Source organism: Diadema antillarum, unplaced genomic scaffold, assembly GCF_040938485.1.
Source record: "Diadema antillarum isolate AM-2024a unplaced genomic scaffold, OU_Dant_1.0 seq00000197_RagTag, whole genome shotgun sequence".
NCBI lineage: Eukaryota > Metazoa > Echinodermata > Echinoidea > Diadematoida > Diadematidae > Diadema > Diadema antillarum.
In genome coordinates this window covers 710,198-737,864 of record NW_027271259.1, presented here as the reverse complement: position 1 = coordinate 737,864, position 27,667 = coordinate 710,198, and the positions used below count along the sequence as shown (strand labels likewise).

The following is a 27,667-nucleotide window of genomic DNA, read 5'->3' as shown; positions in this document are numbered from 1 at the left end:
GGTTTCAGGATTCGAGAAGCTTATTTACTTTTTTTCTGTGACATCAATGAGACGAAAAAGGGAAATTATAAGCACATATCAAATTACGATGTAAAACGTGATTATATGATATTGCCCATGTATAACTATGTCCTACATACTCTTAGCAAAGTTCTTCTTACAGAAGAAGAAGAAAAGACAAACAGGATGAAATCAAACCCTCATTTGTCAACGAAAAGACGCCACAAGGGCCATGACAAAAGCAATTAAGTAATGATTGGGGGCATTTTTGTCTTAATCTCCTTTCCTTCACAATCTTAATATTTGCTAGCAATAATGGTAATGTCCATACTTGAGCTCATCAACATATATACGATCACGATGAAAAATTCTATGATATCAATGGAAAAATAAGAGTGAATATGAAATTTTAATCAATAATGGTATTCGCTAGTGGAAATATTGTCTTTTATCAAGTGATGTCACATGGTATAATGAAGAAGTCGAGACTAGTGATAACTGTAGTTCTTCTCAGCAGCTTTAAACTTTATAAAGTATGTCTTCAATAACGATGTCACCTTCATGACGAGCCTGCCTTCTCACCTGTAGAGAAACGTTCAAGCTAAAATGATAGATGACGACATCAACGTAACAAGACGTGAACATAAAACAATGAGGAGACTAAATTCAGGCATACCTATGCGCTCGTTTGTAATAACCACACTTCTTTCAGGCAGTTACTTATAGTCTGTTTACAGTTTATTTTAGATTGAAAAAATAAACAATATGTAAATGTCCCCACTGAATTCTTCTTGGGATGATGGCTATGAACTGATAGATACTTCTTTTCTGTTTTCAGCGTATTCAGATTGGGAAACGCAATCATGCTGAAATTTAGTGCGAAAATCCTTCCTGCTTAAAGGGGCAGTCCAGACGATTTTCATAATTTTACATCATGTAATACATAAATCGACAACTCCTTGTATAGATTTGTGGAATTTATTGTGGTCCTTCAGCAGAGAAACAATACTTTGAAATACCTTGAACAAATTACACTGAACAAGGATGATGACATAGGAGGTTCACATGTTTTTTAGAAAAGTAGAAGTATGCTTGCTTGCCAGTTCACCTGTGTATAATCTATGCATGCTTTCTTCTTTTGTTCTGCTCCCTTGAGGCCAAACTCATGCATTCTTATGGTGACTCTGCCATGTCATCATCCTTGTTCATTGCAACTTGTTCTAAATTTTGAAAAAAAAATCTTATTCTTCATCCCAATTATCATAAATTCTGAAACTCTGTCCTCAGTTTAACTAATTTATAGTTGTTCAAATGTAAAAATCTGAAAAAATCATCTGGAGGTCTCCTTAAATCTACCGTCGTCAGTTAAAATGAACTAATTCTTATGCAGTAATGATACTCACAAAGAATCTGTGACGACAGCCGTTCTGATGCGATTGGAGACAATCTTCAGAAGAACCAGCGGTAGACGAATGGACACTCGGGTAGTTTTCATCTCCTTTATACAAAATTGTTCCAACCAGCCAACGAATGCCACACCCCTCTAGCGTCAACCTCACCCCCACTCCCCACCATTTCTCTCTCTCTTTCTCTCTCTCTCTCTCCCTCCCTCTCTCTCTCTCTCTCTCTCTCTCTCTGTCCTTAATTCTATCCCAATCATTCTTTGGTCCTTCTTACCTGCCAGTTTGTTTTTCGCCAAGCTATCAGTTTTCTCTTGTGCTATGATACTGCTAGACGAGGTTATTGTTAACACTCAGGATGTTGGGTTGAGGACACAAATTTACAACCAAAAGACAGTTAACAACACAGGGAAGAATACAAGGGTCAATGACCCCGGCGCCCTCGAGGAGAGACAATCTACAGGTATATAAACCTAAAAAATCAGAAATCAGAACTCTCTTGTCCTCATCATTGTTTGACTTGACCCCAAGACATATTCTCGTCTTCTCTCTCGTGTAGCGATTTATCAAACTTGTATAGTACTAGAACAGAATTGCGATTTTATTTTCCTTGTTACCCAAGGCTGTGTAATGAGGGATAGTTTGATCAAATTTTAAGGTCATTCCTGATTAAAGTACAAAGAGACCTCACTTGTAATTGACCGAAAGAGTAAATTCTACTACTTATACAAATAGCAGGAAAAGTCAAAAACATGCTCGGCCGCGGACTTAATTCCTTCATGATATTTTAACGGGTTTAAAGCACAACAAATGAGGACGTCCCCTGTAAATTTGCTTAGCGAACCGACGTTATTGCTAGTGTCTAAAACTCTCTCTCTCTCTCTGCCTCTTCCTCTTTTCTCTTTCTCTTTCTCTCTCTCTCTCTCTCTCTCTCTCTCTCTCTCTCTCTGGAAAATACGTATATCATCTTGCTCCCAAATAATCCTCACGATGCTGAAAATTGTCTTGCTTCTTTTTTTTTAAATGGAAAATTTCCATATATTTTATCCGAAGAGTGTAACACATCGTTGAATTTCAGTTCTGAAAATCCTAAATCTCCCTCGAATGGAAGGAGGATATTCCATCCCTACGACCCTCACCACAATGGGTCCTCATCGTCTAGACTTTTTGGGGGATTGACAATTTTCCTATTATTTCACAAAAAGAGTGTACATGAGATTGATTCTGTTTCAATTCTACAGATGCAAAACGGATCGATGTCCGTGATGTGTATGCAGTATGAAAGGAAGGAAATTGGCTTTTGATCTATTATACTACTTTACATAAGTTGCGAATCATTCTAAAACTTGGACAGTTTCATAATGTAACATACATGACGTGATCTGTTGAATGAGTCGTGAATGAGTCGTGTGCAGCGGAGTAATGTGCGGAAGGATCAAAACGAAAATGTTACAAAATGAGCGATATCTTGTCTTCATGGTGTTTGGACATACCTATGATTTGCATTGAATTTCATAATTATCCGCCGAGTAAACCAGCACTTCCAAAATGCCTCATTTCTATTCTTTTTTTTAATCAATATTCCAGCAGGGAGGGTGGTTCAAATATTCATCTGAAGATAATAGCACAAAAACGACACTTTCTCCTTGTATAATTGATATGAAATTGGCCCCATAGAGCATCTGTGGGATGAACGCGATGGAGCTGTACGGTGGCGTGTGACCAGTCCACATTTTAGCCGATCTTCGTAAGCTCTTGGTTGAGGGGTGGGATACAATCTCCCAACAGGATATTGATGAACGGAATGAGGAAGAGGTGCCAGGCTGTGCTATCTCCTTGGAGTGGGCCGGGGGGGGGGGGGGGGGGGCGGAATAAAATGTACGTCCACTATTGCACAATGATTGAAATACTATCATTGTTATCTCGTCTTTGCCTCATTCGTTTTGTGTTTTTGCGTGTTTCATTGAGTTTGTTTGCGTGCTTTTATGTGTGTTTGTGTCTTTCTGCAATAAGATTGTACGCTTTGTATTGTTATTTGCTTAATTGCATTGTTGTTTGCTTTTTCAGTGTTTGTACTTGTTTTCTGTCAGAGTACCGTGATTCTGCACTTGTGGTTCGCTTGGCTGGATGTCATTCACCCAGATAGGAGAGGCAAAATAAAAGACAACATCAATTTAAAATCAAGTCAATTTTGCAACGTTTTCATCCGACCACGTTCCCACCATTTTCTCATTTTTGTTTTTATTTTATGGCATACACATGTCCCTCTGTTAAAGTTTATCTATAAAAAAAAAATATATGTATTGTCGGACAAAAAGTTGTTCAAGCTTTAAGATAATACCAAATATGATGACTAATACATCTGTATTACAGAAATGTAGTTGATCAAAGTTAAGTTTCCATATATATATATATATATATATATATATATATATGTGTGTGTGTGTGTGTGTGCTGGATAGATAAACCTTTTATCGTACAATGTATATCTGTGTATGTGTGTGCGTGTGTGTTTGAAGTGTTTGAACCTTTCGGTTTATCTTGGAGACAGAGAGAGATTTTAATGTACAATATCATTGGAATCGACTACAAGACAACAAACATGAAAGTTAAAACTGCCAAATGATGACACTTGACATACTAGTTATATCTTTTGAGTACAGTTGAAGTTTGTTTTAATTAGCTTTCAGTAGTCTTGAATGGAAATACTCATGGTGGACCTTTCGCATATTGCACAGCGAACTCAGAACGTACATCTTTATAGGTTAGAAACTATGAGACCATACACGTCACCTGTTATGGAGAAATAAGTGGATGTGTATGTAGTCCAATTTTCACCGAACTGCACAAAGACATTTCAATCAATTTGGATTTACATAAAGACGATTAAAATGGTAAAACGCTCAGGGTTAAGATCTGAAAAGAGTTATGTTTGAATGAGGGCGTTGAACATTTTAAGCATAAATTATGAGACGAAAGATAATATGTGGAACATGATCGGAGAGAAAAACAAAATATGACGTAATAGTTGGCAAAATTGCTAACGCAAGAACTGACGCAATAAAAGAAACATTATGACGTCATTGGTTGCAGCAGATCAAAAGGTCAATTTGCAGATGTAGTCACCGCGAGCTCCACACTGACCATCATCCCAATCTCTGGCCGTATCAGAGCTGGCTCCAGTGTACCACACCCTGCCACAGTCCTGTCTGCCCTGATGGTCGTCCGGCTGGCCACGGCGCCAGTTGGTATACGGAGCTCTGGGCGTGGAATGGTCGCTCCAGACCCACGTGCCTTCAGTCCTGATATCGTTGTAACCAATCCAGAACCCCTGATAAAAGTGTTACACAATCAAAATATGCTACCGGTATTTGTTGCCATCGGGTGCTAGATTTCATTAAATTGCATCCCAAATAGAGAAGAGAAATATGCATGGCATGAAATCGTGAAAAATCGATTTATATATATTTATATATATATATATATATATATATATATATATATATATATATATATATACATGTGTGTATACGTATGTGTGGAATGTAAAAGAGCCCTACCTATACCTGCTGACTGTAAATATCATGTGAGATTGCTCTTTCTGCTCAAAGTTGTTCTCATTAAATACATCTATTGGGATACATTTGCGTCGTCGGAAAAAAAAATGTTATGATTTACAACAATGGGGGACATCGAGATGAATGATCTATATAGGTGCAATTGATCAAACCGTACTTTTAATGCCATTGAATGATAAACGTTATTCTAAAGATTCGGGCAATAATCAGTATTAACGGTTAAAGTTCCAACGGTTCGTTATTCCGGAAAAGAAATAACATTGTACGCATCCATTAACAAACCTTTGGAATATTAGATCTTCGCAATGACGAACCCTATATCGTTTTCAGATTAATGAGCCTCAGGGAAAACTTATTCCCTTTCTTGAAATAACAAACCTTTGGTATAATGAGCCTTCGGGATAAACGCCACAAATTTACGAAATAACGATTCCCTTTCCATTTTCTGATTGACGAACATATTTATACTCATGCAGTTTTTTTTTCATGTTTCGGAATAACGAATCTTATTTCATTTTCGGACTAACGAACCTTCCGAATAACGAACTTCACCCCTGTGTATAATGGCCCTGCTTTTGTGCGTTATTTTAGGTATCCCTTAAAATGAATCCATTGATATAATCATCCTCTGTAATTGTATTATCAATTTCTCCGTCACAATCATGAAATTTTAATTCAGTAAGGTGAAACATACTTCCCCGGAGGCTACCCACGTCACCTGTCCGGGCACCTGCCAAGTACAAGGTCTTCTTGTCAGCTCCACATTAATCGTGTTTTTTGACGCAAGTTTCTAGCAATGGGTGATCTTCGTTATTCAGAAGGTTCGTTAATCGGGTGCTTGCCATTAGTTCCACACTCACGAGTTATGCAACTCACGACTTATACTGTCCACTTGTTATACAGCTCACGAGTTAGACACTAAGTAAACAAGGCCCATGAGTTCGGCATCAAATAAGATAGGCCCCACAAGTTATACGGTCCACCAATTTGTCACAAGGCAAATTGGGCACACAAGACGCGGACAGTAGGCAAAAAAAAAAGGCAAACCAGTCCGATGGTACGCAATAAAAAGCTCACGAGACAGGCACTAAGCATAAAAGGTCAACGAGTTCGACGGAATTAACAACGGCATGTATAAACCAAATAAAAATACGTGATGGTTGTAAAGGGTGTACCAATAACGGTATAGGGAATTAGACAAATTAAGTGTATGAAAAATAGATATAAGTGATGAGAGAGGAGATTTGTTACTCTAGTCTTGCTCTAATGGGCTCTAGCATGTTACTATAGCCGCACGCATGGACAGTTGCCCTCCCTCATCCCCTTGAATTATGAAGACCTGTCTTATAGTATGTGTGTGTGTGTGTGCGCGCGCGCGCGCGCTCGTAAAATCTTACAAAATGTCACTAAAAGTGTACACCAGAACTCTCTACTTCGATTCCAAAAATGCAAAAGTACCCTCGCTTACGTTTTAAATATTTAACCTTTGTAGGTACACCCTGTATTCTTGATTGGTAAGTGTAACTTGATAATCTGTACGGTAATGACATATACCGCGCCTTTTTTTTTTTCTTTTTTTTTTAGGAATTGGTCCCAATAGAGTCCTTTTCATGAATATATGAGACTTCCGGTTCGTTCAAATCAGTATATATATATGTTTTTTCTTTTTCTTTTTTTTTTTTGGGGGGGGGGGGGGCACTATACCCCTTGAATTCACGCCCATTTCTACATGCGTATAGAATAATCATGACGCTTATCAATATTTTTGTCTTCTTTGATCTCACATCATAAGTTTTCTATATTGCAGCAGGACTTTTTTTTTTATTTGGGTGCGCTAGTTTATAACATCTATTTCAACAGCTATATGAACATTATAACTTCAACGTCCATTATCATTATCTTTCGCGGTGGTAGACGACTTTATCCCCCGAAGCCGTCCCTTCCCTTCCTGCAAAACATACTCTTATTCAGGAAAAAAAAAAAATGTCTATATTCTGACCAGCCGACTGGAAAAACGTCCAACTGTGAAAAGAACTTTACAAGGAAATGTTTCACAAAATAATCGTCCATGTCGAAGTGCAAGCCTGCTTAGAAGGATCTGTAGGGGTTTATTCATCAGCGCAACTTTAATAACATAAGCGTCCACCAAGAAAATTGTAATGATACAGGAAAAGAAGAGGCATGCTTGCAAAGAACAATTTATTCCCTCGAGAATTAAGGAATTCCTTTGAGAACTTTGAGGATTATTAAAAGCAAAAAGAAAAAAACATATAGTAAATCGAGGATGCATCGTTGCGATATAAAATGTTTTCATTAGTTTATGTAATTCATACATTATACTGACAGATGTTGCTATAACTGGTTCTCAAATAATTCTTTACCGTCCGGTATATGTAATACTTAACTAGTAATGCGAGAGAACAGGGGAAAAATATGACGTACGGCCCATCTGTCTTCTAGCTTAAAATGGGGCAAGTCTACAAAAAATACCATGATGTCATGTTAGATACCTAAACAAGAAGCTATACATCGTTTCTCGTTTGTTTGTTTGTTTGTTTGTTTATTTATTTGTTTGTTTGTTTGTTTGTTTGTTTGTTTGTTTGTTTGTTTGTTTGTGTGTTTGTGTGTTTCTTTCTTTCTTTCTTTCTTTCTTTCTTTCTTTCTTTGTTTGGGGGTCCATGAAGAGTACATTGTTATCATTGTCATCAATGTCACACCCTTTACACTATTTACACTACTTTTCACTATTCAATTAGGTACAATCTCACACTCTACAGCGTGAAATAAAGTGCCCCCTCCAATATGTTATTTCTTTCTCATATATCTTATTTCTTCCCCTAATGTCAATAATGCAACACCCTGTACAAATAAACCCCTCCAAAAAAAGTTCTGCAATTCCGATTTGATGTATCATATTTCTCTTAAAACTACATCATTTCATTCAAATGTGACATCATAAGAAAGTCTGATTAATTTTCTTTACAACGATTACTCAATTGTTTACATTATGCATTCTTGGCATGCACAGTATGACTGAGTATGAGGAAAGGTCAAATGTGAAATGTTGCAAAATAGAGCAAACGTGATATGTCAAACAGTATAATTCTCATTTGCTTTGTCGTTTCAGTGAAGAAATGTGCTTGAAAAGAATGCATTGTGAGATTATCATTAGATTCCAGGCTTCATCCATGAATTAAAAGCTGCGGAAGTATCTGCAGATTAAAATTGAACATAAAGGTTGACCAAACAGTCATCTAATGTCTAGGAAATGGAAGTTTTTGAAAGAATTTATTTTGAGGAGTTTATCTATATGCAGTTGGGATACAGGTGGCGCTCTTCAATTCAATTCAATTCAATTCAATTCATTTATTTTCATACTTCTCATTTATGAACATTACAACAGAAACCAGACAAGTTCTTTTACCTTGTGAACAATGTGCAGAAAACAAACAATATACATGGTGATAACACAGTAATTACATGTAATGATAACTGGTCAAAATCGAAATCGAAATGGGGTTGATCAAAGAGAAGTATGACGGGACCTACATGAAAGCAAGCTTGTTTGGCTGTAAGCCCCGAGTAATCAGTGTTTGTGAAAAAGAAACGGAGAACGGATAGAAGATAAGACCAGAATGATGATGTAAGGTTGCCAAATTTTATGTAATAAAAACGAAGAAGAAAAAGAAGAAGAAGAAAAACAAACAAACTATACATTAATATGAAGTTACTGTGACCGAGCCATCATTATTATAGAGCCTACTTTGGTATATATACTATAAACTATTGTTGCATTAAAACTTTCACCAGGATATGATCAGTAAGACACAAAAAGTAACATGTACAACTATTAAGCCATTTGGTGCCTGCCGTCAAGCTCTGCATAGAAGGTTAGAGAGGGGCAGAGGGAAAGAGGAAGAGAGGGAAACGAAGTAGAATGTGGAATTGCTAATGATGAATTCAGAGAGCCCGATGGCAAGACCCTAAATGGAATCTGCAACGTGTTGACAAAATGTTTGATTGGACAATAACATACCACAGTATTACATAAGACATTACGACTGTTCAGTGTCTGCAAAATATGCACTCAATAAAAACTCTTTTAATTTACGTTTAAAGGAATATAAAGACGAGCAGCTTGTTATTTCGGGGGAGAGGTCATTCCAGTATCTAGGGCCCGTTTCTAGGCTCTAGAAATCTAGGCTCTTTATCTAGGCCCTAGTATCTAGGCTCTTTATCCTGTCTTGTGGACCTTTTGTCCAGTGTCGAACTCGTGGCTCTTATTTGCCAAGTGTCGGTCTCGTGGACATTCTTTTTTTGTTTTGCGTTGTGCTGGACTCGTAAGCCCTTTTTGCGCAGTGTCGATCTCGTGGGCCTTATTTCCCTAGTGTCGGACTCATGGGCCTTGTTTGCCTAGTGTAGAACCCATTTTTCAATGTCGAACTCGTTGGACGTATGACTCATTGGTGTCAGTTTGTGGGATAACCCTCGATTATCATATTTAAAATCGAAACGGTTAGCTACGCAAAAAAAAAAATCCCTTTACCTGTAAACAGGCTCCTTAAATCGAAGAAAATGGGTTCATTAATCAGAACATCGTGGCGATATCCCAAAGGTTCGTTATCAAAAGGTTCGTTGATCCAAAAATGAAATATAAAGTTCGATATTCCGAAGGTTCGTTAATCCGAGAATGTAATAAGGTTCGTTATTCCGGTATGTTAATTTGAAAATAGAATAAGGTTCGCTATTCCAAAGGTTTGTCAATTCGAAAATGAAGTATGGTTCGTAGATAAAAAAAAAATGATAAGTGCAAACGAACTTCGGAATAACGAACCTTATTAAAGTCGTATTAAGTCGTATTCTTATCCAGCTGATTACAACTTCGCAAATTCGTACTGAGGCAACTAAAGCTTGGAACACCCTGTATGTACTATTACCCGAAATTCATTATCAATGTAGTCACATAGTTATGTTATGTCAGTAAAGCTTTGTACGGAGGTTAATCCATCGTTAGAGCAAATAAGAAATGATCTGATATGAAACGAAATGAATACAGTACAATACAATAATTACATTTGTATGGCGCTATTAAGTTATGCAAACTGCAAACTGTATCACAGTTCTTAAAAGAGAATCAAGGGTTATGGGACGAAAGGGCTTTCTGTAGCTCAGTGGGTAGAGAACCGGTCTAGCAATGCGGAGGTCTCGGTTTCAAATCCCGATGGAAACCCATTTTCTTTGTTCAAAATCTTTACCCTTTTATCATTTGTTTCTGGTCAGTTTTCCTTTTTTTGTGTGTGTCGTTTGTTTTTACCATAATTATCTATATCGCGGGTGCTATTTACATTACTCTACGGCGCTGCAACGAAAAAAGAAACTCCTGTCTGCTTAATTTCTCATCCAATTATAACATTCTCATGGCAAACACAAATAAAAAGAAAGAGCAAGTTATTAAAATCAATACATCACTGCAAAGAATTTCAATTCTGCAGAACTAGGAAAACAAGAAAGTATGTTTGAAAACACAAAAACTTCGGCATTGCGTGTTTAAAATGTCCGATGTGATTTAAAGTATAAAAATATGACATCGGTGTTTGCATTAAAAATGTTTATTCTCTCGACTACTATTCGCTTGACACTATGCGGGTTGCCGAAACCCCATCTACCTCGTATGTCTTACCCATGCAGGAGTTGAAACCGTATATCGCCAGTAATTGTAGAGGAAAGTGTTTTCTGCCTCGCTCAGCACCGATGTCAAATGACCACCGAGACGGACGCAGTGGTTCTCCGCGTCCTGCCATGTTTTCTTGGCTAAGAAGAGTCGATAGCAGGAGCCGTAGAACCCAGTCCAGAACCTTGGACAGGACACACTCGCCTGGCCACCAACAGCCATGTAGGACACCAGGACCACAAGAAAAGCGATCGTCAGCTTCATGATTTCAGGTTTCGAGAAACTTACTATTTTCTTTCGTGGGATAAATGATACAACAGAGGGAAGACTTAAAGATTAAATAAAATGTGAATTAAAGAAATACAGGATCTTGCTTAGAACACGTGCTTGGATTTTCAATTTTCAATAATATTTAAAATGCATTTATCAGGAATTTTCTGCATGGAATATATATATATATATATTACAAATTGAATGCAGTCATTTCTTTTTGTTTACAAGACAATGGAGCATACAGTGTGTACACCCGAATATAAAACTGAGATATATATGTGTACAGATTAAAGAAAAGAATAAGATAACACGTCGATTGGGAACCACTCTAAATAAAGTGAATCAAATGATCAGACTGAATTATGGTACCTGTATTGGGAGTTTAAATGCAGAAGACTGTCTTATAATAAGCATACATCTTGAAGATACGACATCCTTGAAAGAGAAGAAAAAATGGGCTAAACATACATCTTGTATACTCATCGAAAAGAAAAGAAAATGCAAGAAAAAAAAACAGTAACATTCTGGCATCAGATTGCAACAACGAAAATTGCATAGACGCTATATTTACAGAATATGAGGTGAGTGAGGTGAGTGCTGGTGCAAGTGGAAGAGCAGAGCAGGCGCGCGATACTACAAGTTGTACTATGTGCCTTTTTAAGATAGAAAAACTTGAATATCATATTCATTGAATATTTTATGTAAGGAGACTGGGGAGTATCAAAACATTAACAATTAATCTATTTAGCTTTTTTTTTTATTACAAAGGTCAGATATAAGCCGATTCCGATAACTTGATATAATGTACACTGTCATGTTTGCTTTAAAAGAAAAATATGAAGTGCATGTTTAGTTTGTTCGGGAAGAGAATTCCATAATATCCTCTCCATGGTGTAGGATGGATCTATGAGCGACAAGTAACTTCGGGTTACAATGAATGTCATTGCAATGACGAGTAGGATAGGAGTGTACTTTGCTATTTGAGATGAAAGTATCATGGAAGAACGGTAGTAAATTGTTAATGTATTTGAACATTAAAAAAAGAATTGATGAATATGAAAATCGTTTACTTTTAATATTTTCAGTCGTTTGAATAGAGGATCGGTATGGGCCTAGTAACGTGACTTGTACAAATTCGGACGGCTTTTTTTCTCTGCAAATGAAATAACAAATCAATTTTGGATTTATTACAGTCGCCCCATACAAATATTACAGTAATTGATATGTGGTAGAACAAAAGAAATTGTACAAAATTAGAAGAACGTTCTTTGTCAAAATTGGTTTCAACTTATAAAGTATACCAATCGCTTTCAAAATCGAAATACGTGTACATATTTTATGAATATGTCCATTCCAAGTCAAAGTTGAATCCAGAATAACACCTAAGAACTTGGTGGATTTCCTTTTACTAATAAGTACGCTGTCAATAAAAACATTTATTTTGTGATTGGAATGGGATTGAGGGCTCTTAAAGTGCATAAAACAGGCTTTATCAACGTTCAGTGACAACTAATTGCACTTGAACCACAGAGGTACCTTGGACAATGCGGTGTTCAGAGTGTTAATAAGAGTTTTTGAATAAAATGTATTTGTGTCGTCTGCAAATAATATGAAATAAAGAAGATAATTACAATGAATTAATAATATCATGTTTATATATATATATATATATATATATATATATAAGAGAATCGCTCCGAGGATTGAACTCTGGGGCACACCACGGGGGGGGGGGGTGGTCATGTAACATTTGAATAAGAAGAAGTTTTAGACTGAAACAAAACAAATTGTTTGCGATTAAGAAGAAAACTTTTAAACCAGGAAAGAACTATACCTCTTATACCTGATTTTGATAATTTTTAAATTAGATTTAATGATCAATTGTATCAAAAGCTTTGCTTAAATCCAAAAAAACTCCAATCATATGTTCTTTGTTGGACAAAGTGTTAATAATCTCATCACATGATTTTATGAAAACTTCTCCCGAAAGAAAAAAAAAAAGACGAGCAATCAAATCTACATCTGTCTACCAAAACAGACACCTCAAAGGCATGACAAACGCAAATAAGGAATAATAAGGTGACCTTTTGCTCTTATCTGGTTGTCCTTTGATATAGCACTTGTTAGCAGTAATATAATGATCACACTCTCAATTTTTGCTTCTTCATGATGGCCTGTAATAATATTATTACAGACAATCACGAAGAAGATTACGCAAAGATAATACAGGAAATAAGACTGAAGAGGTAAAGCAACGCTTTCCATAATGATACTCCACATCTGAAAATATCGCCTTTTAAGACAAATTGAAAGGAAGGGTCTAGACTGGCGACGGAGAGTTCTTCTTAGCAGTATGAATAGTTAGAATCCATTTCTTCAGATATAACAAAATCAAATTTTCGAGTCTATCTTTCCAAGCATTATGGAATCTTAAAACTGTTTTCACGTTTGGTGAGTCAATGTTAGGAGTTGGATACATGATGAAGAGGATTCAGGCATAACTATGATTTAATCTTATGATCTCTCAAACCCAATGTTTCAGAAGATCGCGTCAATTGGAGGTATAAAGATTTCCTTTCTGTTGGGAAAAAAGCCTGAGCGATTTAAGTGCGAAATTTCATCAGTTCCCTCAATAGCCATGAAGTATCGATACTCACGAAGATTTTATGAAGACAGCCGTTCAGAACAGATTGGGATAATCTTCAGAAGAACCAGCGGTAGACGAATGAACACTGGGGTAGACTTCATCTCCTTTATACAAACTTGTTCCAATCAGCCCATGCACGAAAGTCACACCCCTCTAGCATGTCTAGCGTCAACCTCATCCTCCAACTCATTTACTCTCTTTCTCTCTCTCTCTCCCTCTCTATCTCCCTCCCTCTCTCTCTCTCTCTCTCTCTCACTCTCTTTTTGTAACCCCACTCTCTCTCCTTCCCCCCCCCCTCTCTTTGTTTTCCTTGCAGTCCTTCTTTGATCCCTATCCCTAACTATTTTATTTTTCTCCTAGCTATCATTTTTCTCTCGTACCGTATACATTACTACTGTTAAACACATCAGATTCAGGACGTCGGATAAAGAGTACACGAAACAACCAAAAACACAGGGACGATACAATTATTCAGAAAAGACTATGGTGCACTGGCGCCGTCAAGGAGAAACTAAATAGATCAATCACTGAATAGAATATCACGAACTTTCTTGTCCTAAATAACATAGACAAAATATTGTCTAGAAATGTCCTAGTTTTCCGTCTCGAGTGACCGAATAACAACCTCGTTTAGAACTAGAACTAAATTGTTTGTTTGTTTGTATGTAGGGTTTTTTTTTGTCCAAGGCTGTCAAATAAACTATTCCAGACTTCAGGTTTCCATTTGTGTGTGTGTGTGTGTGTGTGTGTGTGTGTGTGTGTGTGTGTGTGTGTGAGACAACGAGAAACCTCTTATATGAAATATGAAAGGGCATCTAAATCGAAGCTGAATTCAATGTTTATTCTTTTTTGATGAAAATTGTTTTTAGATGGCTAAGATATCTAAAACAAAGCTATCAAATAAAAGTTGGTCTCGCCTTTTATTAGGAACACTTTGTTTAACCTTTTTTTGATATCTCGGTCATTTCGAAACGGATTTCATCAACTACTCTTTGAATTCCGTTTAGAATTTTATGCTCTTTAACATTTTTAATACACTGTTTGCAAATTATCGTCCGAAATCTCATCTCAACCAATACTATACCATTCCTATAAAGCACAAGAGTGTCCCTATCCTATAATAGTCCTGGGTGCCTGCTAAAGACTATAAGATTTGTACAAAGAAATTCTGTAATAACCAGATGATACCTCTGACTATCTCAACTGGTAAACAATGTGCGATTGTTTTTTGATAATATCACTGAAGAGATTTAGGTAAAGATGTAGAAATTTTGTAAGGAAGTCATATAATATTTTTGAAGAAAAAAAAAGCACAGCATGCAGAGAAGAATGGTATTATGAATGTAAATGCATTATCATTCTATTTTACGCGTTATGATTATCAAACAGTAGAAAAGATTGAAAACAAGGTTCATTGCATGGTGCCAGAAAGTTTTGTTTGTTGTATCATTATAGATAAACTTGTTTTGCAATGACATACTTTAACCCATTCTGTACCATTGAGTCATATGTGCACAGACTTTACACACACACCTACGGACAGGTAATCAATGTGGAATACAGAGAGTTAATGGATGATACAAAACAACGGAAACTATTGACTACAGTAGTTGAGAGGGTACTTTGTTGTGTCTCAAATAAAGTTGTGTCAGTCCTCATTATATTGAGTTTAAATTGTACAAGCCCTTGTATTTAAATTGTTAGAATTTTACTGCTCAGACAGGTGGTGCCTTGACTAACCTGATTGTTTGTGCATTCACCTATGATACATTAATTTTGTTTACGGTTAATTTTTGGTGTTATTTACCAAACTATATATTGTGAAAATTGTGTTCGTTAAATTTTGTCAAATTGATCTCATTACCGCTGAAATTTTGTGCATAGGTGGTTTCGTGTACCATGTTTGTATTTTGTACTTGCATGTCCCAGTTTGATATATTGAAACAAACTAAACTAAACAAAGCTAAACTAAATTTGACCGGTGAGGAAGCTCTGAAACCTTGGATAAGTCACATAGAGAGAGATTTAATGTACAATATCATTGATTGGATCGATGACAAGAAAACAAACATTAAAGTGAAAACTACTAATGATAACGCTTTCTTTGAGAACAGTTGAAATTTGTTTTAATCAACTTTCAGTAGTCATGAATGCAAATAGTCATGGTACACATTTCACATGTTCCAAACTGAATTCACGTATATCCTTATAGATCAGAAAATGAGACCAGAGATATCACTTGTTATATAGAGAAATATGTTGATTGATATGTCATACCATCTTTCACCGAGCTTCACAAAGATATTTCATTCATTTTGGATTTACATAAATACGATTAGACGAAATAGAATATGGTGTGCATGGTTGGAGAGCAAATAAATGACGTAACAGTGGGTGCAATTACTGACGCAACATCTGACGCAATAACCAATCCATTATAACGCCACAGGTTGTAGCAGATCAGAAGGTCAACTTGCAGATGTAGTCACCGAGAACTCCACATCCGCCATCGTCCCAGTCTCTGGCTGTGTCCGAAGTGGTCCCAGTGTACCACACTTTGCCGCAGTCCTGGCCTCCCTGAAAGTTGTCCGGTTGATTCTGGCGCCAGTTGGTATACGGAGCTCTGGGCGTGGAATGGTCGCTCCAGACCCACGAGCCTTCAGTCCTGATGTCGTTGTAACCAATCCAGAACCCCTTAATGAAAGTGTGACACAAGAAAAATATGTTAATATAAATTTATTACTGTCTGCTGTCAACTGTGAGTTAAATAAACAGGAACCGGATGACGCAAGAATCTCTTTATGCTGACTGCACAGGCCTATATGTAAGATTGCTCTTTCTGCTCGAAGTTGTTCTCATGACGTATATATCGAGTGACATACATTTGCGTAGTAAGGAAAAAAAAGTTGGGATTTACAACAAAGGGGGGGGGGGGTGAATGACATATACTTATGTAGTTGTAAGGTCTAGATATATAGATACATTCATTGACCAAGCCGTATTTCCATTTTCCCTGTCTGATATTTGACCGTAAATTTTGAAGATTGGAGCAATAATAGGTCTCAACGGTTACAGTTCTTTATTCCAAAGGTTCGTTACTCCGAAAGTGAAATAACCTTAGTTTCTGTATTCCGAATGAACCCTTATCAACAAACCTTTAAAATATTGGACCTTTGGAATATCGGACCCTTTTTCAATTTCGGATTAATGGGCCTCAAGGAAGACAAACCTTATCCTATTTTCGGAATGACGAACCTTCGGAATTAACGCCACAATTATACTGATTAACGAATATTTTTACCATTTCCGTATTGACGAACATTTATTCAGTTTTGTATGTTTCAAAATAAAGAAACTTTATAATAACGAATCTGATTTCATTTTAAGATTAGCGGACCTTCGGCATTACGGAATGACTCGTGGGTTGGTGTAAGTTTGTAGAGAATAATAAGAGTAATAAGAAATTTCGTAATTACGAATCTTATTTCATTTTCGCATTAGCGGACCTTCGGAATAACGGAATGACTCGTAGGTTGGTGTAAGTTTGTAGGATGACCCCCGTAAATCCGAACATGACAGGGTTACCTATTCTGAAGCAAAGAAATTTCCTACACCCACGAAAATGAAATGAGTTCATTAACCAGAACATTTCATTTCATTTCACATATTAAAGTTTCCACATAAATCATACAGTGTTGTATATTTACAACATCCATCCATGACACTGTAAAGTAACACATGAATTATAAATTATAAGTTCAGTGTATACAAATAGCATTTACATGGCACAACATCAACTGAAATCATTCTCAGCTACATTACATTCATGGCGGATGAATAAAATTGAGTGTATGGGAACCTATTTTAGAAGCAGATGCTTGCGGGCGTATATACAGTGTAGTTCCCTCAAAGAAAGTCAAAGACAGGCTGTTACACTCACACATATACATACACACACACACACACACACACACTGCACTCACGTACTTCAATAAAGAAAAAATATCTTCTCTCTGCTTAATTTTTCTTTCAGTTATACATATCCAAAACAAGCACAAATTTTAAAACAAAAGAAACTTATTGAAAGTAATATATCACTTCATAAAAATTCCAATACTGTACCAGAAAGATAGATAAGACAGAGCTAAGAAAACAAGAAAGTACGTTAAAAAAAACACTTCTGCATTAGGTGTTTATAATTTCCGATGTGATTGAAAGTATATAAAAAGTTGAAATCGGTGTTTTCATTCAAAATGTTTATTCTTTCGACTACTATTCGCTTGGCACTAGATGCGGGATTGCTAAGCCCCATCTACCTCGTATGCCTTACCCATGCAGGAGATGGAACCGTGTTTCGCCAGTAATTGTAGAGGAAAGTATTTTCCGCTTCACTCAGCACCGACGTCAAATGACCACCAAGACGGACGCAGTGGTTCTCTGCTTCCTGCCAGTTTTTCCTCGCTAAGAAGAGCCGATAACAGGAGCCGTGGAACCCAGTCCAGAACCTTGGACAGCACCCACATGCCTGGCCACCAACGGCCATGTAGGACGCCAGGACCACGAGAAAAGCAATCGTCAGGTTCATGGTTTCAGGATTCGAGAAGCTTACTTCGTTTCTTCTGTAGAATGAATGATAAAACAGAGGGAAAACTTACAGAATAAATAAAGATATGAAATAAAGGCATACAGAATATCGCCTAGCACACGTGCTTGGAGGAAAAATAACGAGAAATCGAATTCACATAATATGTCAATCAAAACAGACACCTCAAAGGCATGACAAAAGCAAATAACGGATAATGAAGGGACATTCCTTCTCTTATCTGGTTGTCCAGCAATGTAAGTATTTGTTATGAGAAATGGCATAATGATCACTCTCATGGTTGCTGTTGTTCGTAATCACAGATGATCGTGAAGAAATTTACAGAAAGATAATACAGAAAATAAGACTGAAGAGGTAAAGCAACGCTTTTGATAATGATACTCCATAGCTGAAGTATCGTCTTTTATCAAATTGATTGCTTGACAAATTAAAAGGAAGGTTCTAGACTGGCAACGGAGAGTTCTTCTCAGCAGTATGAAAAGTTAGAAACCATTGCTTCAGATACATGTATAACAAAGTCAATTTAGCAAGTCTGTATTTTCAAGTATTTTGGAAACTTAAAACTGTCCTTCGCATTTGATGAGTCAATGTTAGGAGTTGGAAATAGAATGAAGAGAATTCAGACATTACCAGGATTTCATCTTAAAACTCCCGAACACCATGTTTCAGAAGATCGCGTACATTGAAGGCCTAAAGAAGTCTTTCCTGTTTTCAGTCTATTCAGACTAGTAAAAAAAATATCAGAGCGATTTAACTGTGAGATTCCCTCACTTTCCTCAATAATTCAATTCAATTCAATTCAAAATTTATTACATTTTTCAAAAAGAACATAAACATTTCACTTTCTTTGGTAACAGAGAATATGGTTGCATAATCAAAACAAAGCATATAGAGAAAAATATAATTGTGGAACCTTGGCTAACAAATACGTTGTAATGAAAATTGACTGACTGAAGTGATAAAGACGATAACAATACGCAAAATATCGAAAAATGGAGGAACCCACTAAAAGACAATGCTAGTAGAATACCGATGTAGTATTGATACTCACGAAGATTCTAAGACGACAGCCGTTCAGATGTGATTTTAGATAATCTTCTGAAGAACCAGCAATAGACGAATGAACACTGACGGGGGTAGTTTTCATCTCTTTTATATAAATTTGTTCCAATCAGCCCACGAAAGCCACACCCCTCTAGCGTCAACCTCATCCTCCAACTCATTCACTCTCCCTCCCTCCCTCCCTCCCTCCCTCTCTATACCCCCTCTCTTTCAATCCTCTCTCTCTCTCTCCCACTCTCTCCCTCTCTGTCCTTCTTCACTTCCCAGTCAAACATTGATCTCCATCACCTACCAGTTAATTTTTCACACAGCTATTGGCTATCATTTCTCGTACCATACCATTATCGATCTCCATTCCTGATTCTAGGTGTTAGATTCAGGACATTATTTTGTTTAAGGGCATAAAACTTTACAAATGAATGTAGGATACTGGAAAGGACTTGCAGCACCAGCGTGGTCAAGGAGACTAGCATTTTAGTTATGATCAGCTGGACATTGGAAAACCTGTTGCCCTCAAGTTCAGTGTCGTGTGTAAATGACATTCTTTAAAAAGTCGAGTTGGATATGCACGAAATGATTGATTTCTTATAGAGGAACATAGAGTCGAAGAAAAAAAGAAATAGACATGTTGCTATGCAAACTGAATAAAAATCTGTTTTTTAACAGCTAATAAGAAGCAAACAATACATACATATGAGAAATTATGGGAAAATAACAAAATGACGCGGAGAGCTTTCTTTTGCAAACTGGACACTCTATCCAATTACTTATTCGGGGCGCTGTGGCATCATAGTGGATAAGACTCTCGATTCCAAATCTGAGGACTCAAGTTCGATACACGCCAAGTGCTTACGTCCTTTGACAAGATATTTTTACCTACCATGTCCCTTTCGACCCAGATCCCTTTCGACCCAGGTGTATAAGTGGGTACCTGGCTACCCTAGGGTAATGATAATGGCACTTATAATATACCGAATTCTCGCTGGTTTCGGTGTCTCTGAGAGTGCAAAATGATCACATTTTGAAAATTGCAAGGGTTTACAAAAATGGTCCTAAAATCATAACACATTGACTAAAATTAAAGAACTTGGTGTCATTGTTCTATTGCAAAAAGAATGGCCTTTCCAATCGTATGCAAAACAATTCAAAGGTTTTATTTTCACTTCTTTCAACAGAATGTACAAAAAATATAAATTCGACATACGTTTGAAGGAATGATACATAGATAGCAAAGGATAGCATTTGTCAATAATCATTACAAATTTAGGCATTTTTCATACAGACATATTTATACATTCTGCCAAAAAAAGTGGAGGTACCCACTCAAAAGACTATGCTTGTACAACGTGGGCACCTCACAGGAAGAAAAAAAAAAGGTGAAAACTTAACTACAAGTGTGCGGGATGAAAAAAGAAGTGGAAAAGGGGAAAGGGAAGAAGCATAAATACAAGTAAAGAGACGAGACAACTAAGAACAAAAAGCCTAGATCAATCGGTACATTCAAGATCAAACCAACAGAGACTATTAGCCATATTAGAAGTGTAGAGCATTAAAAGCGACAAGAAAGTGATATATACAATTGTATGGAATTGCTGATAGCAGAACACATTATCTGTTCTGTGAAGGCACGTAAGTTTGCAATAGGAAAAACAGGGGATGCGATGCGGAATTCCGCGAAAGACGCGACCTAACAAGCCTATGAAAAATCAATAGCATCCTGGTGCTTACAAAACCTACTTACTGAAAAAAATAAACAAACAAAATTAATTTCTTTCTGTTACATTATAAGACTTAAGAAGGAATGATTTCAATCTTTTTTTGAATGAAAACAAAGAAGGAGCATTTTTTATGTCTGGACTAAGGGAGTTCCAGAATCTTGGGCCTGTATATATAAATGTCTGCTGAGCTAAAACCGTTCTAAGCAGGGGCAAATGAAATTCATTAGACTGTCTTGTTGGGTAACTATGGTATGTCAGGTTACGAGGAAACATAGAATCGAATATAAGCGGAAGACAGTTATTATTATAACTATGCATAAATTGTCCTAAATGAAATAAAAACAAATCCTTAATTTTCAGAATCTTATTTTCAGAAAACAAAGAAGCTGTATGGGAGCAAGGAGCGGCATTACAAATGATTCGAAGTGCCTTCTTTTGTAACAATAAAACCCTATCTAATAATGTTTGATGCGTGTTTCCCCATGCCAAGATTCCGTAATTTAAATAAGGTAGTATCAAAGACGAATACAGTATGAATAATGAATGTTCGGGAAGAAACAATTTGAACCTGTTAATGACGCCTATATTGCGCGAAATAATTTTACAAACATAATCTATATGAAATTTCCAAGAAAGTTTATCATCTACTGTGATTCCAAGAAATTTTGTATATGAAACACTTTCTAAAACAGTGTCATCAAAATAAATATCCATATTCAAATTATCTAAAGTGTTACTAAAAAACATATACTTGGTTTTATTGATATTCAGGGACAGCTTATTAGCTCGTATCCAATCTCGTAAATTTTGTAACTCCGCATTTACTGTGTGCACAAGAATATTTGGATCTTCATGTGAATAAAACACATTTGAGTCATCGGCGAAAAGTATGAATGATAACACTTGGGAGGAAGCACATAAATCATTAATATAAACAATAAACAACAACGGCCCCAATATACTACCTTGTGGCACGCCACACATTAATTCTCTCATATCAGAGTTATAATTATTTATTGAAACATATTGTTTACGATCAGTTAGATAACTCCTGAACCACTCCAAGGCCTTCCCACGTATACCATAGTGGGACAACTTATAAAGCAATATATTATGATTAATAGTGTCGAAGGCCTTGGAGAAGTCCAGGAAGATACCGATCAAATGAGAGTGATTATCTAAAGCATGTGCTACTTTATCAATAAAATTCAAAAATGCATGAGAGGTGCTATGCTTTTCTCGAAAACCAAACTGGGAGTTTGTCAGAACACAATGCGTCTTCAAAAAATTCATTGTTCTTTTATATATAATTTTCTCTAAGATTTTTGATATACAAGATAATAAAGAAATAGGTCTATAATTACTAATATCCAGGTTGTCACCATTCTTAAATATAGGAATAACTTTTGCTATTTTCATTTGTTCCGGAAACTGACCGTTTGACATTGACAAATTGAAAATATACACCAAAGGATCCACAATAGAATATATTGCTCCTTTTAAAATCATATTGCTTATATCATCATAACCTGCACTTTTTTTATTTTTCAAACCAGAAACAATATCAACAACCTCATACCTAGTGGTAGGAGTAAAGAATATAGAATGTGTATTATACTGATTCAAAAAATCAGTAAAATGTTTATCAGTATTGGGAATTTCTTGAGCAATATCTTCTCCAATAGTTGTAAAATATTTATTGAAAATATTTACAATATCTTGAGAATTATCAATAATCTTGTCATCAAATCGAATTTTTGATATACCAGAGATTTCGGTAGATGTATTCATAGCTTGTTTTAACACATTCCACGTACTTTTTATATCATATCTATATCTCTGCAATTGCTTATGATAATATTTTTTCTTTTCTATACGTAATATTTTTGTGAGGGTATTTTTATATGATGTGTATTTCAAACGTGCTTGCTCAGTACTTTTCATCTTAAATGAATAAAACAATTTATTTTTTCTATTAATAGATCGCAAAATGGACTTTGTAATCCAGGGAAGCCTTGGTGTTGTTTTATAATTCCCCCGTTTGTATTTTCTTTTGGGAATACATATATCCAAATGAATATTCAAAACATCAAAAAAATTATTCAAAGACAAATTAATGTCATCTGTATCAAACACACATTCCCAATTAGCATTATCTAAAGAAGCACAAAAAGAAAACAAATTTTCTTGAGTTACTCTACGCCTTTCCTGACGATGAAATGAATTAACATTAATATGATTATACTTAAAATGCGTCATAACAGGAAAATGATCAGTAATATCAGACAAAATTATAGAAGAATCTGGGAGAGTTAAAACATTACAAAAAATATTATCAATCAAAGTAGCCGAATGACTAGAAACACGAGTTGGTTTGGAAATAAGGGGTAAAAAAGAAGAGGATAAGAATGTATCAAGGAATTCACCCGGTATATTGTCTGTTGTATGTTTTAACAAATCAATATTAAAATCACCGAGTATAAAGGACTCTGAGTTAGCAAATAAAGGATCTGTGAGCAACTCGGTGAGATATGATAAAAAATCTTTGTTATTAGAATTTGGGGGTCTATAAATGATACCTATCACAATATTTTTACTACCAGGAACATTAATTTGAACAAAAAGGGACTCCACAATGTCATTCATTTTACTCAACTTTTCACAAACAATACATTCAAAACTGCTTGAAACATACAAGGCAACCCCACCACCAGAACGATCGGGTCTGTTATTCACAAAAACATTATATCCTTCAAGCGAGAAAGATCGTTTGGGGCATGAAGATAACCACGTTTCAGTTAGTCCTATCACAGTAAATAAAGGGTTATTTGGGTTATCCAATAATAACTGTAATTCATCAAAATGCTTACTTAAACTTCTTATATTCAAATGTATCAACGAAAATGTGTCTTTACATAAACCCTTACGAATTTCTTTAAATTGATTCATAGTAACATAACTACATAATGGGGCTTGGGTTAAATCATCAAAATCATACTGCATTTCTTCAGCTGTTGAGTTCATATTATCGGCAACTAACTTATCATAAAAAGATGTATGCGAATTAGAAACATCATCTAGGAAATCAAATTCTGGTGTAGTAGGTCTAAATAGATCAAAAAACTCATCATCCAATACGGAACGAAAAGGCGCATTTATCCCCTCAGCCATTTTGAATGAGAAATTCTCTGACAATTGAGCGCGCAAATGATGCTAACAGGAAGAAACCAGCATAGGCATAACAGCAAAGTCGACGCGGCAGATACCGCACCGGATTCTGCGCAAAGTGAAAAGGTAGGCTGGCGCCATGTGTGACAATGAAGGGTAAGTGCCTCTCACGGGCATACAAACAAAATGTTCGGGCTAGTTGGCTGTCAGCAAAACCAGGGGTACTAGAGTAGTTAGAGGCAAGGAAATAAGAGGAACAGTGAACAATCAAGAAAACATAAAACATGGCTAATGTCTCTGTAGGCTTACACTTCGTTATAAAACACAACATACATAGAAAAGAAGAGAACAAAATGTTGAGAATACACATAATGGACAATGATCTTACACGATACACTACAGTACAGGTAAATTTCTCGTATGAAACGAGGGTGTAATCCCAGTTGCGGGTAGAGCTCCCGCCAATAAGTGCTAAAAAAAAAACATCAACAGCTGATTTATAACGAGATACACGGAATGAGGTAGGCCTTTGTGAAAAGGATAAAAAAGAGAGTGGGATAATCGATCAAGAGGGTGAATAGTGAGCGAGCATTATCAGAGCACCTTGTATTTTGAAAAGAAATAAGTGCGGCGGGGAGAGTCTCGTCTCAGTGGACTTGAAATATGCAGAATGAAACCGAATAAACCCAAGAGCTTCAAAAGGGTAAAGATTTGAGAGACTTTGACGTATTCAATAAAAACAGAAGATCAGGTTAAGAAAGATGTGCATATATCATGAAATAAAAACATGTACATCTGAGCAATTTATCGACGTGTTGACATCAATCAGCGATTTTTTTTTTTATCAATGTGCAGCTGTTCAAAAACTTACTCAACATCAGGGTCAAGGACTTACGTAAGACATAATATGAAGAAAGAAAAAAAAATAAGAAAGAGAAAGAGAGAAAAGAATGTGTAAAGGGAAGGTGTCAGCAAGTAAAACGTATAGAACCGCATACTTCCGAACTGGGTGTGGACAAAACAACACCAATTGAACCCGGTAATCTGCTACATCGACAAAGACTTAACAAGGATAATGAACTGAGGGAATTTGATCTGTTCCTAACTTGTAACAAGACAAACAAAAATCGGAGAAAAATTCCTGTGACAGGGAACAAAACGTTTGTACTTGAACATTGAATCTATTAAAGGGAATGTGTATCGGTTCAAAAACTTGCTAAGCATTAGCGTTTAGTCAGAGGACTTGCGTAAGACAAGAAACTTGCATATCAAAACGAGTGGTAAGTGTAGAATGAATGCTAGACAAACATCAGCAAGAAAGAGAAAAAATGTACATATATTTTGTGATAATGCACGTAAAGCTGAATATTCTGTCGATGTGTTGACATAAATCAACGATTATTCTATCAGTGTGCAGCTGTTCAAAAACTTACTTAACTTCAGGGTCAGGGACTTACGCAGGACAAGAATATAAAGGAAAACAGAACAAAAGAGAGTGAGAAAAAATGTTAGAAGGGAAGGTGTCAACAAGTAGGATACGTGGGTATGAATAGCCAGAAAAGAATAACCATTTTAAAATTGCAGAACCACATACTTCCGAACTAAGTGTGATGGGCAGAACAACTCCAAGTAAACCCGGTAATCTACGACATCGCCAAACAAAAGACTTAACAAATCTGGGACAGGGAACAAAAAAGATTGAACCTGGGTATTGGGTCAATTAAAAAGAATGCGTATCAGTCATGTCGTTTCAAAGACTTGCTAAGCATTTGTTGGAGGACTTACGTAAGGCAAGAAACTTACATGTCAAAAAAGCATGTAGGAAGCATACATGACAATGAAAGCTAGAGCAACAACAGCAAGGTTGGAATTCTGAAATTGCATACGTTGAAATGTGCGTAGGAAGTGAAAGTACTGCTTGCCGACATGTTTACAAAGGGCAGTGACTTAAAAAAGAATTGATACGTTTTCTGGTGTGTAACAGAAGGCTCGCTCAAAAGAGAACTGCATTCGTGAATAAATATAGCGTGTGCTAAAAAGCATTAATGACATGTACAGAGACGCAATAACAAAAATGTGGAGCAGTTCATGATGGAGTAACAGAAAATTCTTATCTGAGCTATAGTATGCGTAAAACAGCGAGAAGTTTGAAAGGAAAACACACAGATACACACCAAAATTTGTACATTTACGCGACCCGAAAACCAAAATCCAAAAATAAGACTTCAGTATCGTAACATGAAGGCCTATGACATGGAAATAATGATTACATGTCTTTTCGATAATCAAGGGAAAATTCAGCGCATGTTTTCAGTTATCAAACGCTTTTCATTGACCTTACGTTGACATTGTGAAGAACATTTGAAATAAAGAGGGCACAGCGTAAATGAGTATGAATAGCCCAGAGAAAAAAAAAACTCCACTCATTACAGGAGCGTACTTTACATTACGTGTGAGTTACTTCATAAGGTAAATGGATTAAGATGAAAAAGTACCTGAACAGCTGTAGTACAATAAACTAACAAACCAGACCATTCAATACTCTGTGACTTTTCGAGTGTTGAATTCTCCTGCTTCTCGTTTCACCGTGAAACGTGATGATAGTACAGTGCCAGTGGCAGACCGAGGCCCGGAGCAGACAAAGCACTGGAGGGGTACCATGTGCGCCAGTCCAACGCCCCGCCAGCCCCAAACCCCAGTCCGCCACCGGCGCGTAATTGGTTACTCTGTTTTCGACATTTATAAAAGAACAAAGATTATATATTGGGGAGAATGAGAAGTAGTTGCAAATCATGATATACAGGCAGGCAAAAACAGTCTTCCTATTAATACCCTAATTTGGAACGATGTATCTAACAACCATTTCATATTATCTTGGTATTGCAAACATACCGATATGAAAGTAATTTACAAAAATTGTTTTAAAATAAATACATGCAATTTAAATGGTGGATGTGTCTTGCTTGCAGAGAGATGTGAAAAACAATAACAGCGACAACGTTATTGCGCTGAGAAAAAGGATATTTATGCTTAGTGCAATATCAAAACTGATACATCTAATTTCCTTCTCTCAAATCACATTAATCATTCACCTGCCCGTACACCTATCAAAGTATATGTTGCATTCACACATAATTAAATGCAATATAGTGATTATGAGTAAATCACTGAGTTGCAGAGAAAATTTTTATCATGAAAATTTTGTTTAGTGGGTTTTGTGGGTATGAAGAGCCAGAAAAAAATAACCATTTTAAAATTGCACAAAACCACATACTTCCGAACTAAGTGTGATGGGCAGAACAACTCCAAGTAAACCCGGTAATCTACGACATCGCCAGTCAAAAGACTTAACAAATTTGGGACAGGGAACAAAAAAGATTGAACCTGGGTATTGGGTCAATTAAAAAGAATGCGTATCAGTCATGTCTTTTCAAAGACTTGCTAAGCATTTGTTGGAGGACTTACGTAAGGCAAGAAACTTACATGTCAAAAAAAAAAAAAAAAAAAAAAAAAAAAAAAAAAAACATGTAGGAAGCATACATGAGAA

At 36.3% G+C, this 27,667-nt stretch overlaps 2 protein-coding genes across 2 annotated transcripts; both read right to left on the bottom strand.

The window, feature by feature from the left end:
• Positions 1–4,497: 4,497 nt before the first annotated feature.
• LOC139728762 (alpha-N-acetylgalactosamine-specific lectin-like) lies at positions 4,498–10,913 on the bottom strand. Its single transcript, XM_071639702.1, has 2 exons — positions 10,659–10,913; positions 4,498–4,731 (listed from the first exon to the last, which is right to left on the bottom strand). Exons 1-2 carry the CDS (start codon positions 10,911–10,913, stop codon positions 4,498–4,500), a joined length of 489 nt encoding a protein of 162 aa, XP_071495803.1.
• Positions 10,914–16,029: 5,116 nt separating this feature from the next.
• On the bottom strand, positions 16,030–18,154 carry LOC139728761 (echinoidin-like). The gene is made up of 2 exons (XM_071639701.1): positions 17,900–18,154; positions 16,030–16,263 (listed from the first exon to the last, which is right to left on the bottom strand). The coding sequence occupies exons 1-2, from the start codon at positions 18,152–18,154 to the stop codon at positions 16,030–16,032; spliced, it is 489 nt and encodes a 162-aa protein (XP_071495802.1).
• Between the last annotated feature and the right edge of the window lie 9,513 nt (positions 18,155–27,667).